The sequence below is a fragment of the Urocitellus parryii genome, chromosome 9, assembly GCF_045843805.1.
Source record: "Urocitellus parryii isolate mUroPar1 chromosome 9, mUroPar1.hap1, whole genome shotgun sequence".
NCBI lineage: Eukaryota > Metazoa > Chordata > Mammalia > Rodentia > Sciuridae > Urocitellus > Urocitellus parryii.
In genome coordinates, this window is record NC_135539.1 from 38010082 (window position 1) to 38024502 (window position 14421).

General features: G+C 61.6%; 1 protein-coding gene across 1 annotated transcript; it reads left to right on the forward strand.

Moving 5' to 3' along the window:
* The first annotated feature begins 5330 nt into the window (after window positions 1–5330).
* Tmem184a (transmembrane protein 184A) lies at window positions 5331–13539 on the forward strand. Its single transcript, XM_026405677.2, has 9 exons — window positions 5331–5407; window positions 6093–6320; window positions 9570–9735; window positions 10012–10102; window positions 10195–10270; window positions 10572–10663; window positions 11283–11452; window positions 12051–12245; window positions 12715–13539. Exons 1-9 carry the CDS (start codon window positions 5339–5341, stop codon window positions 12972–12974), a joined length of 1347 nt encoding a protein of 448 aa, XP_026261462.2. The 5' UTR covers window positions 5331–5338; the 3' UTR covers window positions 12975–13539.
* The last annotated feature ends 882 nt before the right edge of the window (window positions 13540–14421 follow it).

The window sequence follows — 14421 nt, forward strand, 5'->3', positions numbered from 1 at the left end:
GGGTGTCAGACACTGAGGGACACCCCTTCAGCCACCCTCCAGGCCTGGGGGCATCCCTTGTCTGGAAAACCAAAGCTGCAGACCTGCCCAACGGGCCTGCCCTGCTGGTGGCTGGGAGCCAGGGGAGGTGAGTGGGTATGGGGGGGTGTGAGTGTGGGTGTGGGGGTGAGTGGGTGTGGGGCCACTCAGTGGGGCAGAGTTCAGGCCGGGACCTCAGGGTGGGGGCACCTAGAGAAAACCCCCCTCCTGAGATTCTGAGTAGCCCTCTGCTCCGGCCTCAGCTCTCCCCAGAGTCTGGCCCCTCACTGGTCCCAGGAAGTCACCTGATAAAAAGAGGGTGTAGGGCCATGCCCCGCTCCAGATGGAAGGGCCCTTCGGTCACACCTTGAGGCAGTGGCAGGCCCAGGCAAGCCCTGGAAGGCACTCTGGGGACTGATGCTGAAGACCAGGGGTGGAAGTGGGCACAGGTGTAGGGAGGGGTGGGCCAGCTGGCAGAATGAGGTCAGAGGCCTTTGTGGGGTCCCCAAGAGGCTACCCTCTGAGATTTGGGGCCAATGGGCACAGAGACAAGTCTGTGGCTTGGCTGAGAGCAAGAGGCCACCCCCACCTTACCTGGCTGTGAACACCGAGCCAGCTGGGCTAGCAGAGCCCTGGGTCCCTGCTGGCCTGGCAGGTACTCCTTCAAGAATCTGTAGTCACTGCAAGGAGTCCACACTTTGAGTGCACTGGCCATTCAGGGGGGTTCAGATTGCCAGGGGAAACTGAGGCTCAGGTTGGCCAGGGTTCACTCAATTTCTCAGACACCAAGAATAGCCAGGGCCTGGTGGAATAGCCAGTCCTGACTCGGGCTGCTCCGTCTCAGGTGAGGAACAGCATCTTAGCCAGCAGGTGGCAGAGCTGCTTGCGTGTTGAGGACGAGGGGAAAGGTGTGCTAGGGTCGCAGGGTCCCAGGACGAGACCTGGGAGGAGACCCAGAGAGAGGGAAGAGGTGGCTCCAGAGTCCCCAGGTTGGAGGGCAGCCAGACTGAGCTCCTCCTCCAGTCCTTTCAACCAGAGGCCCCCTACCTCTGACCCCCAGCCTGGCCACCCGGAGCCCTTGACTAACAAGGAGCCCTTGACTGCCACCATCCTGCCTCACCCTGGGTGGGCGTTAGCTTGGTCATTGCCCTGGCACTACTGAAACAAAAAGCCCAGGGCAAATGCTGGTGGCCACCTCCCTGGACATCCAGAACAGGATGGTGGCAGGCGGGAAGTCCGAGGACCTGTGGTCTAGCCTGGGAGAGCTGATGTGTCGGGATGAGTCCCGCTGCCCCGCCCCCAGGCCCTAGGGCAGTAGGTGTAGACACTAATTAGCAGGCCCAGGACCTGGGGACTAGGGACTCGGGGACTCACTCCCTGGCTGCTGGAAGTGGCCTTGGAGCCTTAGGGCAACTTGGTGCAGAAGGAGGGAGGTGAGGCAGGATCTGAGCCTCCACTGGAGGGAAACAAGGGGAGGGGGTAGGTCGCAGACCAGCCTGCAACAGGGCAGCAGGCCAGGAGCCAGGGGCAGCGGGCAAAGGGCAGGCAGCTCTGCCAGGGCCAAGACAGAAGGGACGAGAGTAAGGCACGGACAGGCCCAGCAGCTTCTCAGCCTCCCTGCAACCTCCCCAGGCACCAGGCTTGCCAGGTCAGCCAGGTCTCGTGATCACAGTAAACAGTGGTCAGAGGTCTGTCCTGCCATGGGCTTGGTCAGTGTCCAGCCCCCTGACGGGGAAATCAGGCCTGGCCTGCCCAGCACCTCTCCTGAGTGGTGTGGGCTGACACTGCCTCAGGGCAGAGCCTCACCCAGCCAGAGAGTGGGTGAGAGAGCAGGCAAGACGGTCAGCCTCTCACCAGGCTCCTGCTCAGATACCTACCTGGGGACAGGCCACACCCTGCATGTCGTCTTCTGCTGGGGGTCTGGACCCAGGGAGAGCCTTGTGGAGCCCTCCCCTGATCCCAGAGCCAGGCCAAGGAGGGTTGTCTCGGGCCCTGCCTACAGGGACGCGCAGGCCAAAGCCCCCAGTCCCAGGCTCCTCTGCTGCCTCCCTTCATTACAGCCAGATGTCACCAGCCCAAGAGGCAGGGGGGTGAGCCCCCAACAAGACCCACCCTCCCCCGCAGCCTCAGTCCTCAGGGCAGTGAAGAGGGTCACCCCACCTGTGTATGGGACAGAGTGGAGCCCCAGGGACATGAAGGGTCTGGCCATGGCCCTTCCCCTCCAGGCCCCAGGCAAACACCTGCTACTGGACACGGGGTGAAGTCCTGGCCAGGAGGGGCACAGGGTTGTGGGCTCTAGGCTGTCACCACCCCTGCCCTCTGGGGACTAAGACGGTCCTCGCCCATAGGACAGCAAGCCTGCCATTGTGCAAGACTATGGATGCCCACCACCGTCTAGCCCCGGTCAGCCATGGTGGAGATGGGCAGGGGTGAGGGAAAGGCCTAGGCCTTGGACTCAGAGGCCGGAGTAGGGGACAGGTCTGCACTCTGGGGACCCCTCCCCATTTATCCCCTCTTATAGGCTTATGACCTTTTCAAGGAAGCAACTCCCTTGAGCCTCGGTTTTCTCATCTGTGAAGTGGGGCTAACAGATTCATGCTCTCCAAAGGGTCCCTGTGTGGTGCTGCCCACTGCTCAAAGGTGCCCAGGCACAGCCTGAGGGCTCCATCCCCTGGTCTGGCCACATCTCAGTATGAAGCAGTCACCAGTGTGTGCTGGCTGCCTGGAGGTTGCACAGGGCAAGGAGGGCCCCAGCCAGGCCCCGCAGACTCCCTGGGGCCATGAGACTAGCATCCTTCTAGGGGATTTGGGGCCGGGCTGGACACCCCGAATCTTCCCACTCTGGTCATCTTTCGGTTTGCACAAGATGGGGCCAGCTCAGGGGGAGGAGGGGCTGCAGTCCAGGCTGTGGAGAGCTTGGAATCCCCCAGATGCCCAGCAGGGGGCAGCAGCAGCCCAGGGAGAGGCAGGGCAGAGGGCCTTCCCTGATGGAAGGTGGGTCGGAGCCGGGTACCTAAGGGTGCTCTGTATCCCGCTGTGTCCTCCTGGGGCAGAGCCGCCACGCACACCCAGGACCCCAGGTGTGGCCTGCTGGATGGTCAGGAATCGGTTGGGCAAGAGTTGGGTGCCTGGGTCCCGCTTGGACTTGGGGACCACAGAGGTGTGTCGATGGGAACTGCCTGGGCAGGTGAGGCAGAGGTGTGGGTGCTGCCCGAGGAGCGGCAGGCAGGCTGGTACTCACCCCGTTCCCACCTTGACCGAGCCTTGGACGACACCCACTTCACAGAGAGGCCAAGGGAGCTGCCTCCTTGGTGGCCCAGGCCAAGGGCAGGACAAGGGCTGAGGGCTCAGGCTGTGTCTGGAAGTGCTTCTGTCAGGAGGCCAGAGAGGAAGGCTGGGTAGAGGACGCAGAAGGCCCAGGCCTGGGTGGAAGGGAGGCTGTCGCATGACCAAAGCCGCTTCCCAGAGTGCTCGAGAGGTTCTGGAGTGGACGGGCTCTGCGGCCAGGCAGAGCACATCAGGTGGGGCAGCCGCGAGGATGGTCTGGAAGGGACACTGCACCTGGCCTCCGCCATCAGAGAGGGGGCAGCCATGACTGAGGGGCTTCCCAAGGACGGTGACCCTCAGGGCCAGGAGCATCTCAGGCTGATGCCTTGCAGCCGGCAGAGCTGTGTCCTGGAGATCACCAGACCTCACTTTCCCCAGAGTGGGATCTGCCTCTGAGGAAAGAGTAGAGGTTTGGAAGTTCCTGGCCTGGCTAGAGTCCAGGCCTTAAAACCAGGGCTCTTCAGAGTCCTGGCACTCTGACTCCAGCCAGGAAAGTGCTTCTGCTATCTGACCACAGTGCTTCCTGCTGTATACACAGTCTTTCCCACTGTCAGCCTAGAGAAGGACCTGAGGCCTCATCTCATGCTGGGCTCTGTAAACAAAACAGGAAGGGGCCAGAGCCTCAGTTTCCACCCACTGAAGCACGAGTGGGTCGCGTAAGCCCTGTCCGTATCCCGACATCAGTCTTTATGCTTCAAAGCCCCTGGACCATTACCACTGACCGGAAGTGAGGGCCACCTCCATGGCAGGACCAGCTAGGGACTGAGGCACCACCCTACGGAGACAGATGCAAGCCAGCAAACTTCACATGGAAGGTCTGGGACGGAGGGACACTTTCCAGAGGTGATACCTGAGACCGCAGGACAGGGACACCGAGAAGGAGTCAGAGCCGAAGGTCCCAGACAGGGGCAGGCAGGGCTCAGAGGCGTCCTGGGCAGGAGGGGGCCCTGGGCCAGCACGGCAGGAGCAGGGGCTGTCGGGGGCCAGGCCAACATGGGGCCTGGGAGTCAGGGTGCCAGGTGGGTGGACACTATGGGAGACAGACAGCAAGCCTCAAGCCCTGGACACACGGATGAGCCCCTCGAGTCCCAGGTCCTACCTGCAAAGGGGGACAGTCTACAGTCCTATCTGCCAGGGCATCAGGGAAGGACAGAAGCACCAGGCACAGGCAGAGGGGCCACTTTATAACAGACTTGCCTGCGTCGCCACAGGAGACCTAGAGGTGGCATGAGGAACCGGCCCTCCAGCCCCACTGACAGACCCCAGCAAGGACCAGTGACCTGTGTGCCATTCCCTGCCCCTCCCCCAAAGCCAGAATGTTAGCCGTGTGGGGTGGGGCGCACCTGGGATCCCAGCACGTGGAGGCTGAGGCAGGAGGATGGCACGTTCCAGGCCAGCCTCAGCAACTTAGGGAGACCCTGAGTCAAAATGAACCATGAGAAGGGCTGGGGTGTGGCTCAGTGGTAAAGTGTCCCTGGGTTCTGTCCCCACCACCAAAAGGAGGGGACGGTGTCAGGATGTGGCTCAGTGGTAGAGCACCCCTAGGGTGAATCCCCAGTGCCACCCAACAACACAAAGCACCCACAGTTCATGGAATATGATGATATGATTCACCCATTTTTTACATGAACAGTTCAGCGCTGTCTCTCTATCACCCAGGAGGAAGCCTGTGACATGAGTCCCCCACTCCTTCCCTCCCCTGCCCGGGGCCACTCACTGCGCCTGGGCCTGCTGCAGCGCCTCCCACCTGCCTCTGGCACAGGCAGGTGAGGGCACCCGGTGGCCAGTGGGTGGGTTCCTGGAAGCCAGCTGCCCTGAGCAAACCAGGAAGGATAGAGTGTCCACCGGGGAGGGGACAGGCCTGGCCCCTCCCCCTCCTGACTCCTCCCCTGGCTGGGAGACCAGGTGGGCCCCTGGGCAGGTGAAGCCTCACCTGCCAGGCCAGGCCTGGTACACACTCCGGATAGCGGCCTTGCCCCGCATGGTCACACAGATGACCAGCCAGGCTTCCGCAGAGGCCAGGCCTCCCAGGGCCGGGCCAAAGAGCTTCCTGCCCGCGGAGGTAAGCTCTGGGCCCTGTGACGGCCAGCCAGAGAGTGGAAAGAGGGAGGTTCCCGGTGCCCTGAAGCCTGTTGGGAGACTGAGGAGCAGGGCATTGGGGCCAGAGAGCAGGCAGGGGGTGGCCAGGGGCCACGTTCCAGCAGGTCGCAGGGACCTGGAGGGCAGGGGCAAGGGCTGGCATACTCCTCACTGCTGGACACAGGGCCCTCTGGGCCTCTCCAGGTCCACCCGGGGCAGGCAGGAGAGGGGGTCCCCCTCCCACCCCTGAGTGGAAGTAGTGTTTGGCCCCTCAAGTGTGGGCTCCCGGGAAGCCCAGGCCTCCGGGTGGAAAAGTTTGCCACTGAGGGAACCTGAAGGGGGCTCAGGGCAGCGAAGCTGAGCCCTACACAGGAAGGAACCGCAGGCCCCGTGCAGCGAGGTGCCAAGGGCGGCCAGGGTCAGGGTCAGGGGTGGGACGGTCAGACCCAAATTCCCAGAGAGCTCAGGTGGCCATAGGTGGCCCTTCCACCCAGGAAGCCAGGAATGTACAGGGCACGGTGGCCGGGCAGAGACTGACACCCTGCCATGCCAGGGCTGAGGCTCGGGGGGGCACAGCCTGGCAGAGCCGCCCCGCCCCCTGCCCTCCTGGCCCGACTGCCACTGGAGGCTGCCCTTGGCCTTCTCCCCGCCTCCTCCCGCCTGTGCAGATGAGTGGCGCCTCAGGACTACTGGGAACAGCTGGAGTCCCCCTGGCGTCCCTGACCTGGCCGCTGCCCAGCCCCGAGCCGGCTATGCCTGTGCTGCCAGCCGGGCCACAGATGGACCCCGTGGGGAATGGATCCCAGGAGGCCCCCCGGCTCTTTCTCACCACGGCGCTGGCCCGAGGCATCTCCGGCCTCTTCGTGTGGGCTGCCCTGTTCATCACCTGCCACCAGGTAAGCTGCTCCACCTTCAAGCCTCCCCGGGGGACCTCAGTCTCCATGGGACATGGGCACAGCCCAGGCTGGCCTCCTGGTTGACTCCAGGATCATGGGATCTCAAGGGATGGCCCTCAGGACTAGACATGGAGGCCCAGCTGGACCAGAGGGACAGTGCCCAGGGACCTTCAGGGAGATGTCAGACCCGGGCTCAGGAGAAGGGGTGGACGGGAGCCTTTCAGGACTGAAAGCAGGGCAGGGTACTGGCCGGGCACCACCGGTGGTGTCCTTGGCCCCTGCCCTGCTCACGGAGGCACAGCCTGGCAGAGCTGCCCCGTGGAACAGTGTCACTTCCCATTCGGGAACATGGAGGCTCTGAGAGGAGCAAAGGCCTTCTCTCTCCAGAGCCTTGGCGTCCCCAGAAGGCTGCAGATGGTTTGGACTTTGCTCTGTAGGGAGCCTCAGGAGGAAGCAGGGATCTGGGAGGGGACAGGGGACAGGGGACTGGGAAGCCAGACTGGGGGGCGGGGAGCAGGCCCCAACCTGACTGGGGGGCGCAGGCTTCCTGGAGGGGCCACTCCCGCTCCGTCTCAGCCACGGGAACCTGGAGAAGCAACACTCCCACACCGTGTCCCACGCACCACCCCTGGCCTGTCACCAAGGGGGGAGACAGGACCGTCCCTGGGAGGGGGCACTGGTCAGGCCTATGAGCCAGGAAGGATCAGGGAGTCGCTGGGCAGGAAGTGGTGCCCGAGCTGGGGCTGGGCATGGGGGGGTGGCAGTGGGGACAGGATGGTCCTGGGCACTCTCCGATACACAAGGAGGTACAGAAATCAGGGCCGAGGCCACGTGGGTAGGAGGAGCCCCTGTGTGGCCTGGGGGGCTGCTGGGCTGGGTGAGTGTGGAGGGCCTGACCGCCAGGTGAGGGCTGGGCTGGTCAGGGGAGGGGAGCTGGGGTCCCCAGCACTGGGCGGGAGTGGATGGGCAGGGTGGCCCAGGGGCCTCCAAGGCAGGACCCCCACCTGCTGGTGGGGGGTGTCCAGGTGTGGTCTCACTACCAACACACTAGGGGGCAGTGCAGGGTCTGGAGCCACAGAGGGCCACCAGAGAGGGCTTCCAGGAGGGGACTGCGGCTGAGCTGTGTATGGCTCTCACCAGTGTCCTGGGGCCACACAGCCTGCACAGGACTCACGAGGGCCCTGGGGCTGCGCTTCAGGCCCTGTTCCCCTGTCCCACCCATCAGCCTCAGCCAGGCCCACCTAAGTCTCTGTCCCTTTAGATCTGACTGGACAGAGAAGGACTTGACCCCTCACTTTACAGACAGGGAAACCAAGGCCAGGGAGGACAGCAGCTTGCCAAGGTCACCAGGCAGTGCCAACCGCGGAGAGGTCTCCTGGTAGCTGGTCATGCCGGGTCCTCCCACTGCACCAGCAGGGGACAGGGTGCCAGATAAGGAGCTGGGCCTGATACCAGCCGGGCCTCCCTCCCGCACCTGACCTTGTGGCCCCACACACACTGCCCCCTCCACAAAGCACGCCCTGCACACGCTCCTGCAGGGCACCTCCCCAGGAAGTCCCTGCGGCGCCCTGGAAGGGGGCCATGCACCGGCTGCCCCACTTCCTCTTCAAGACCCAGTCCCTGTCTTGTCACGTCCTCATAGAAGACAGGAAGATTTAAAAGTAGAAACCGTACTCACCGCAGTTTCTACCGGGATAAGAAACTGGGTGAATTTCCTTCTATTTTTACCAGGCATTCGTGACACCGTGAGGTCCCATGAGTCTTGTCATTTGGGTTCTTAGGTGTCACATCCTGTCAGAGTGATCCACCATGGGATGCCGTTCTGAGCATATTTTTTAAAAATATGTTTTTAGTTGTAGATGGACACACGGTGTCTTTATTTATTTTATGTGGTGCTGAGGATGGAACCCAGTGCCTCACACATGCTAGGCAAGTGCTTTGCCCCTGAGCATATTTTTACTGCCAGTATAATATTCCTTCCCAGACTTGTTCCACTGTGTGGGAAGCCCTGCCCTCCCTTGTGGGTTCCTTCTTATGTATTGCTATGGTGAATGTCCTTGTGCACAGATATTTTTATTTTTGAGTAGATTTGCTCCTAGTGACAGATTCCTAGAGGAGTTAAAGGGTATAAATCCTTCCAATGTCAGGGCCTAGGGCTCATTCCCTCCCCTTCCCCAGGATCTGACACTTAGCCGGGCTCAAGAAATTCTTGCAGAGTGAATGAATGGGTGTCTCCATTGCCAAAGTTTCACCAAGAACAGGCCTAGCTTGTGCCCAAGCTGATGGTTGTAAATGTGCTGCATGCTTGAGAACTGTAAAATAATTTTAAACTTCCTCACCACAAAAAACGATAGGTATGTGAGGTAAGGAATATGTCAACGGGCTTGATTTTTGCCTGTACAATGTGCGTGTCTGTTAAAATAGGTCGAACAACATAAGTATTATGTACATTTTTTTTTGTTTGTTTTTTTTTTTGGTCCTGGGATTGAACCCAGGGCCTCTACCACTGGGTTATATCCCCAGTCCAAAATCTTTGTGAATTAAAAATAACATATTTAGCCAGGCACGGTGACACATGCCTGTATTCCCAGCAGCTCGGGAAGCTGAGACAGGAGGATCACAAGTTCAAAGCCAGCCTCAGCAATTTAGCAAGGCCCTAAGCAACTCCGTGAGACCCTGTCTCAAAATAAAATATAAAAAAGGGCTGGGGGTGTGGCTCAGTGGCTCAGCGCCCCTGGGTTCAATCCCCAGTACAAAAAAATAAATAAATAATATGTTTAAAAATCTGTATGGTTTCATCTGGGCGCAGTGGTATACATGCCTGTGATCCCAGTGACTAAGGAGGCTGAGGAAGGAGGATCACAAGTTCAAGTTCAATCTTGGCAACTTTGTGAGACACTGTCTCAAAATAAAAAATAAAAGGGCTGGGATGTAGCTCAGTGGTAGAGTGTCCCTGGATTCAGTAGCACTGTGTGTGTGGGTGTTGTGATTAGAAATCTAATGTACGCCTAGGTATAAGGTGCATATCTGATTGGTAGAGTTGATAGATTTTGGATCTGATTACGACAGAGCAATATTGACCTTCCCCTGTCCTAAGGATGCTCCTGGTAGAAGTCCAGGGATCTGGGAAGGTACAGGGGGCCGGTGGTGCCCAGGGGAGCTCTGCCACTGCTCGCACCTCCTTCAGGGCGCCTGGGTGGCAGGGGTGGCGGGGGCAGCCGACCACCCGACCCTCCCGCTCCGGCCCAGATCTACCTGCACCTGCGCTCCTACACGGTGCCCCAGGAGCAGCGCTACATCATCCGCCTGCTGCTCATCGTGCCCATCTATGCCTTCGACTCCTGGCTCAGCCTGCTCCTCCTGGGAGGCCATGAGTACTACGTCTACTTCGACTCTGTGCGGGACTGCTACGAAGGTGACGCTCAGGACCCACGTCTGGGCCGGGGCACCAGGGCTCTGTGGCCAGCCCCCAGGGCACCCTGGCTCTCCCGGCCCTGGCGAGGGAGCCCTGATGGAGGGTGGGCTGTTGGGCCTGGAACGGCAAGGTGCAGGCCTCTAGGGTGAGGGGGACAGTCTGGGCCAGGCCCGAGAGGGCCCATCACAGGCCCACGGACGATGGGGCTGGCCGGAGCCCGTGTGGGCAGGGCTCCTGTGGGCTGGGCTCACACCGGCCCCTCCGTCTGCCCTGCAGCCTTTGCTATTTACAGCTTCCTGAGCCTCTGCTTCCAGTACCTGGGCGGCGAGAGTGCCATCATGGCCGAGATCCGGGGCAAGCCCATCAAGTAAGCCCACCTCCACCTGAGGCCCAGCACAGGGCAGCCCCAGCCGCTGCTGGGGACGTGTCCTCCCAGTGCTTCTGACCTCCTCTCCACAGGTCCAGCTGCGTCTACGGCACCTGCTGCCTGAGGGGCATGGCCTACTCCATCGGGTTCCTGCGCTTCTGCAAGCAGGTAAGTGGGATCCGACTCGTGGGCTCCTCCTGCCCCTCAGCCCACTCCCTGGCCGTCCAGCCGGAGCGATGGCCAGGTTCAGGCCGCCCTGCCATTGATTTGGTATCGTTTATATATTTTGGATCTGATTATGACAGAGCGATATTGACCTTCCCTCTAGAGACTTCTGTTCCTGGTAGAAGTTGAGGGACCATGGGAAGGTACAGGTGGCTGGTGGAGCCCCAGGGGGGCTCTGCTATTGTGTTGGGGGCTAGCTCACGGCCAGCTGCTGTCCCCCACCAGTGCCCCTTGCCCACCCCAGGCCACGCTGCAGTTCTGCATGGTGAAGCCCATCATGGCCTTGGCCACCATCATCCTCCAAGCCTTCGGCAGATACCGTGATGGGGACTTCAGGTAGGGCAGGTGCAGGAGCCAGAGCCCAGGGGCCTTTGGGAGTGGGGCTCAGCACGGCTCAGGAAGGGCCCTGTCCTCGCCCACCTGCCCCCTCCTCATGGAGACCGCCAGGGAGGAGCTGGCCTTGTCACACATGGGGACCCCAGGCGGCCCCCGACTCCCACTCTGCGGTGGATCCAAGGAGGACAAGGGTGGGGTGTGAGGACTCACAGGCCACCAGCCAAATGCACCTACTGCTGTTGAGCAGAGCACAGGCTGGCGACCGCGGCATGCTCGGAAAGGAGCCCTGGCCGGCCTCACACCCGCCACCCACCAACACACACACTCTCACACACACACACACGGGTACTCGAGCACACACGTGCACACTTCCATGTCCACAGCAGAAGGACCCACTCCTAAGGCTAGCTGACGGTCTTGGAGGTGGCTTTCTGACAGGGAGTGGGGACATGGACATGCAGGAGGGGCAGGAAGAAGGGCCACCACTTTGCCCGCCCTGCAGGAGGCCCCCCGAAGGCCTGTACCCCTCAGTGCTATCTGCGAGCCCTGGAGGGAGGACCCAGGTGGGGGGCCAGGATCAGGGGTGGGCAGCACAGCTGAGCAGCGGCTCTCCGCGCAGTGTCCGCAGCGGCTACCTGTATGTGACCCTGGTCTACAACGCCTCCGTCAGCCTGGCCCTCTACGCCCTGTTCCTCTTCTACTTCGCCACCCGGGAGCTGCTGCAGCCCTTCGAGCCGGTCCTCAAGTTCCTCACCATCAAGGCCGTCATCTTCCTGTCCTTCTGGCAGGGTGTGTGGACCGCGGGTGGCAGTGCCCAGGCCGGGCTGCAGTCCCAGCAACTGGGTTCCAACCGCACCTCTGTCCCAGACCTCCATGCCCTGTCCCCCCACTTGCAGCTCAGAGCAGTGACTGAGCTGCCCGTGCTGAGCTGGCAGAGCCCAGGCGTGGGATGCGAGAGGTCACCTCGCAGGTCTGTCCTGGGCGCTGGTGGAGGGAAGTCCTGGGGGCTGCAGGTGGAGGCCACAGAGAGGTTTCCTGGGCCCTGCGGGGTGCCTGGGCAGGCCCCCTGTGGGTACTTGGTCCCTGCTTTTGAGGAGGATGACCACGGGGTCTCCAGTGGCTGAATACCATAGGAGCTGGGGGGACGCCAGGCCTGGGGCTGGACGTGGTAGGGCATGCACGCAGGAATCCCAACCTTCAGGGTGCCCAGCCCTTCTCCACTCAGCCATTCCCAGTGGAAGGGATGCCTGACACCTCCAAGACCCTGTCAACCCCAAGCTGGTCCCTCAGGACCCTTGGCCAGTCACCAGTGGGAGCCTTGGTTAATGTCAGCCGTGCCCAGCCTCCTGACCAGGGCTGGTGCCTGAGTGGCTACCTTCATCCCCAGGGATGCTGCTGGCCATCCTAGAGAGGTGTGGGGCTATCCCTGAGGTCCAGGCCATTGATGGCACCAGAGTGGGGGCTGGCACGCTGGCCGCTGGCTACCAGAACTTCCTCATCTGCATTGAGATGCTCTTCGCCTCCCTCGCGCTGCGGTACGCCTTCACCTGCCAGGTGTACTCAGAGAAGAAGGACTCTCCAGGTAAGCCAGGCCCTGCCAGCCGGGCCCGGGAACATCACAGCCCAGTCCACGGGCTAGGCAGGGCGATGTCCCCTGCTGGCTGAGCCAGGCAGGCAGCATCTTCCAGCTCTCAGGGAAATGGGGCTGGACTAGGACCATGGCCTGCGGGTCCTTTGGTGTTGGGGGTGTGCATCCTGAGGGGTGGGGTTGGCTCCCACTAGTCAGTGAAAAGCAGAGTGTGAAGGACTCCCAAAGCATCCCCCAGAGCCCCTCAGAAACTACAGGGACTGGGACCCCTGGCAGGAGGGTCTCTACAGGGACAGGCCCCAGCGCCAAGACTGAGGAGGAGCTGGGCTGGCCTCAGGAGTCCTGGGGTCACCCTCTGCTGAACAAGGCCAGGGCCTGGATAGGCAGGATCCCAGGGCTGGGCATACAATGGGGGATCTGGCAGGGGGCCCCTTGCCCCAGCCCACATGCTGTGTCCCCCCAGCTCCCCCAGCGCCCATGCAGAGCATCTCCAGTGGCCTCAAGGAGACCATCAGCCCTCAGGACATCGTGCAGGATGCTATCCACAACTTCTCCCCTGCCTACCAACAGTACACGCAGCAGGCCACACAGGAGGCCCCGGGGCCTGGCCAAGGTGGACACCCCTCTCCTGGCACCCACCCCTGCTCTGCTAGTGGCTCTGACAGGGGTAGGAAGAGCCGAAACCTGGAGAAGCACATGCTGATCCCTTCAGAAGACCTATAGAGGCACTCGGGGCCTCCAGGGCCTGACTGGGGACCCAGGCTGCTCAGGCCTCAGGGAAAGGACAGACCCCCCCCACCGACCTTCTTGCCAAAGGTGCAGCCTCCACACTCAGCCCAAGGATCAGCGTGAGGGGTGGGCTCTCTTCCCTGGGAGAAGACACCTGGACAAGTTGGACAAGCCCGAGGACCTACTGGGATGACCTGGACATCACCTGCAGGGTGGCCAATATGGGGCAGGATACTAATGTGACCACTGAGGCTTTGGCTACAGAGGTCCCAGGGGTGCTGCAAGTTGGCTGCTCCTTCCACATGACAGGCAGATAGATGGATGGTCTGATGCCCCCAGGCAGCTGTAGGAAGAGATGGCCAGGGGACAGCTGGGCAGCCTGGGACAGCAGAGGAGACAGAGCTGAGGGCCTGTGCCTGCTGTGGCCATCTTGAGCACACGAGGAAGGCTCATGCTGCCCTCCACACTGCAGCCACGGGGAGCTCCAGCAAGGTCCCCATACCAGGGCACTCCGGCCATCGACGGAACCACCAGGACTTGCCAGTGACTCGCCCTTATTTATAGATAAATGCCATGGATTTGTAATGGCCTGTTTGCCTTCTGTTCCTGCAGTCAGTACCCTGAGTGGTCCGACGAGGGGTGGGGTGGTCCAGTGGGGCCCATTGTCCTGGGCTGGGTGTCAGGAAGGGTCTTGGTTTTTATGGCCCAGGGTGGCCACCCAAGGCGTCACTCAGAGCGGGGCAGGCCAGAGAGCTCGGCTTCTGAGATGGAACCCAGTTCCGGTTTCTAGGGAGCCAGGGCGGTCCCCTCCCTCTGAGCCTTACTGTCCTCCATAAAATGGAGCTCCTGCTGGCCCCACCCTGTAACAGCCCAGAGCACCAGGCACGGGGACTCAGGCCTGGGACGTCCTCTCCCTTCCTCTTTCCCGCCTGCCCAGGACCCACAGAACCGAGCCTGACAGGCCCTGCCTCGGCTGGAGGGCTCCGAGGCCTTGGAAACATGGAGAAAGCAAAGTAGGGGACTAGGGGGACCTTGTGGAGAGCCTGCACTGGGCCTTGGCAGGAGGGCTGTCTTCCCATGAGGCATGGCAGGCAGAGGGGACCCACAGGGGCAAAAATCTGGATCCTGCAGTACTGGGGGGCAAAGCCAAGGAGGCTCAGGAAAGGGTATGAGGATCCAGGGCCGCTGGCCAGGCAGAGGCCACAGCTACCCAGAGGCCACAGCTCCTGCCACTTAATGTGACCACTGAGTGACCAGTCCACCTGGCTGCCCACTCCCACAGTCATGGGAAGAAGAGGGCAATGTGCCCAGGATCTTGGAGACCAGCTGTGCAGAGCAGTGTCAGTCAAGGGCCACTCCCCTGCCTTCTTGATCCCTGGGCCTAGGGACAAGGGAACTCAAGGCCAGTGGCTTCTGGGCTCAGCAGGACTGCTGATAAGAT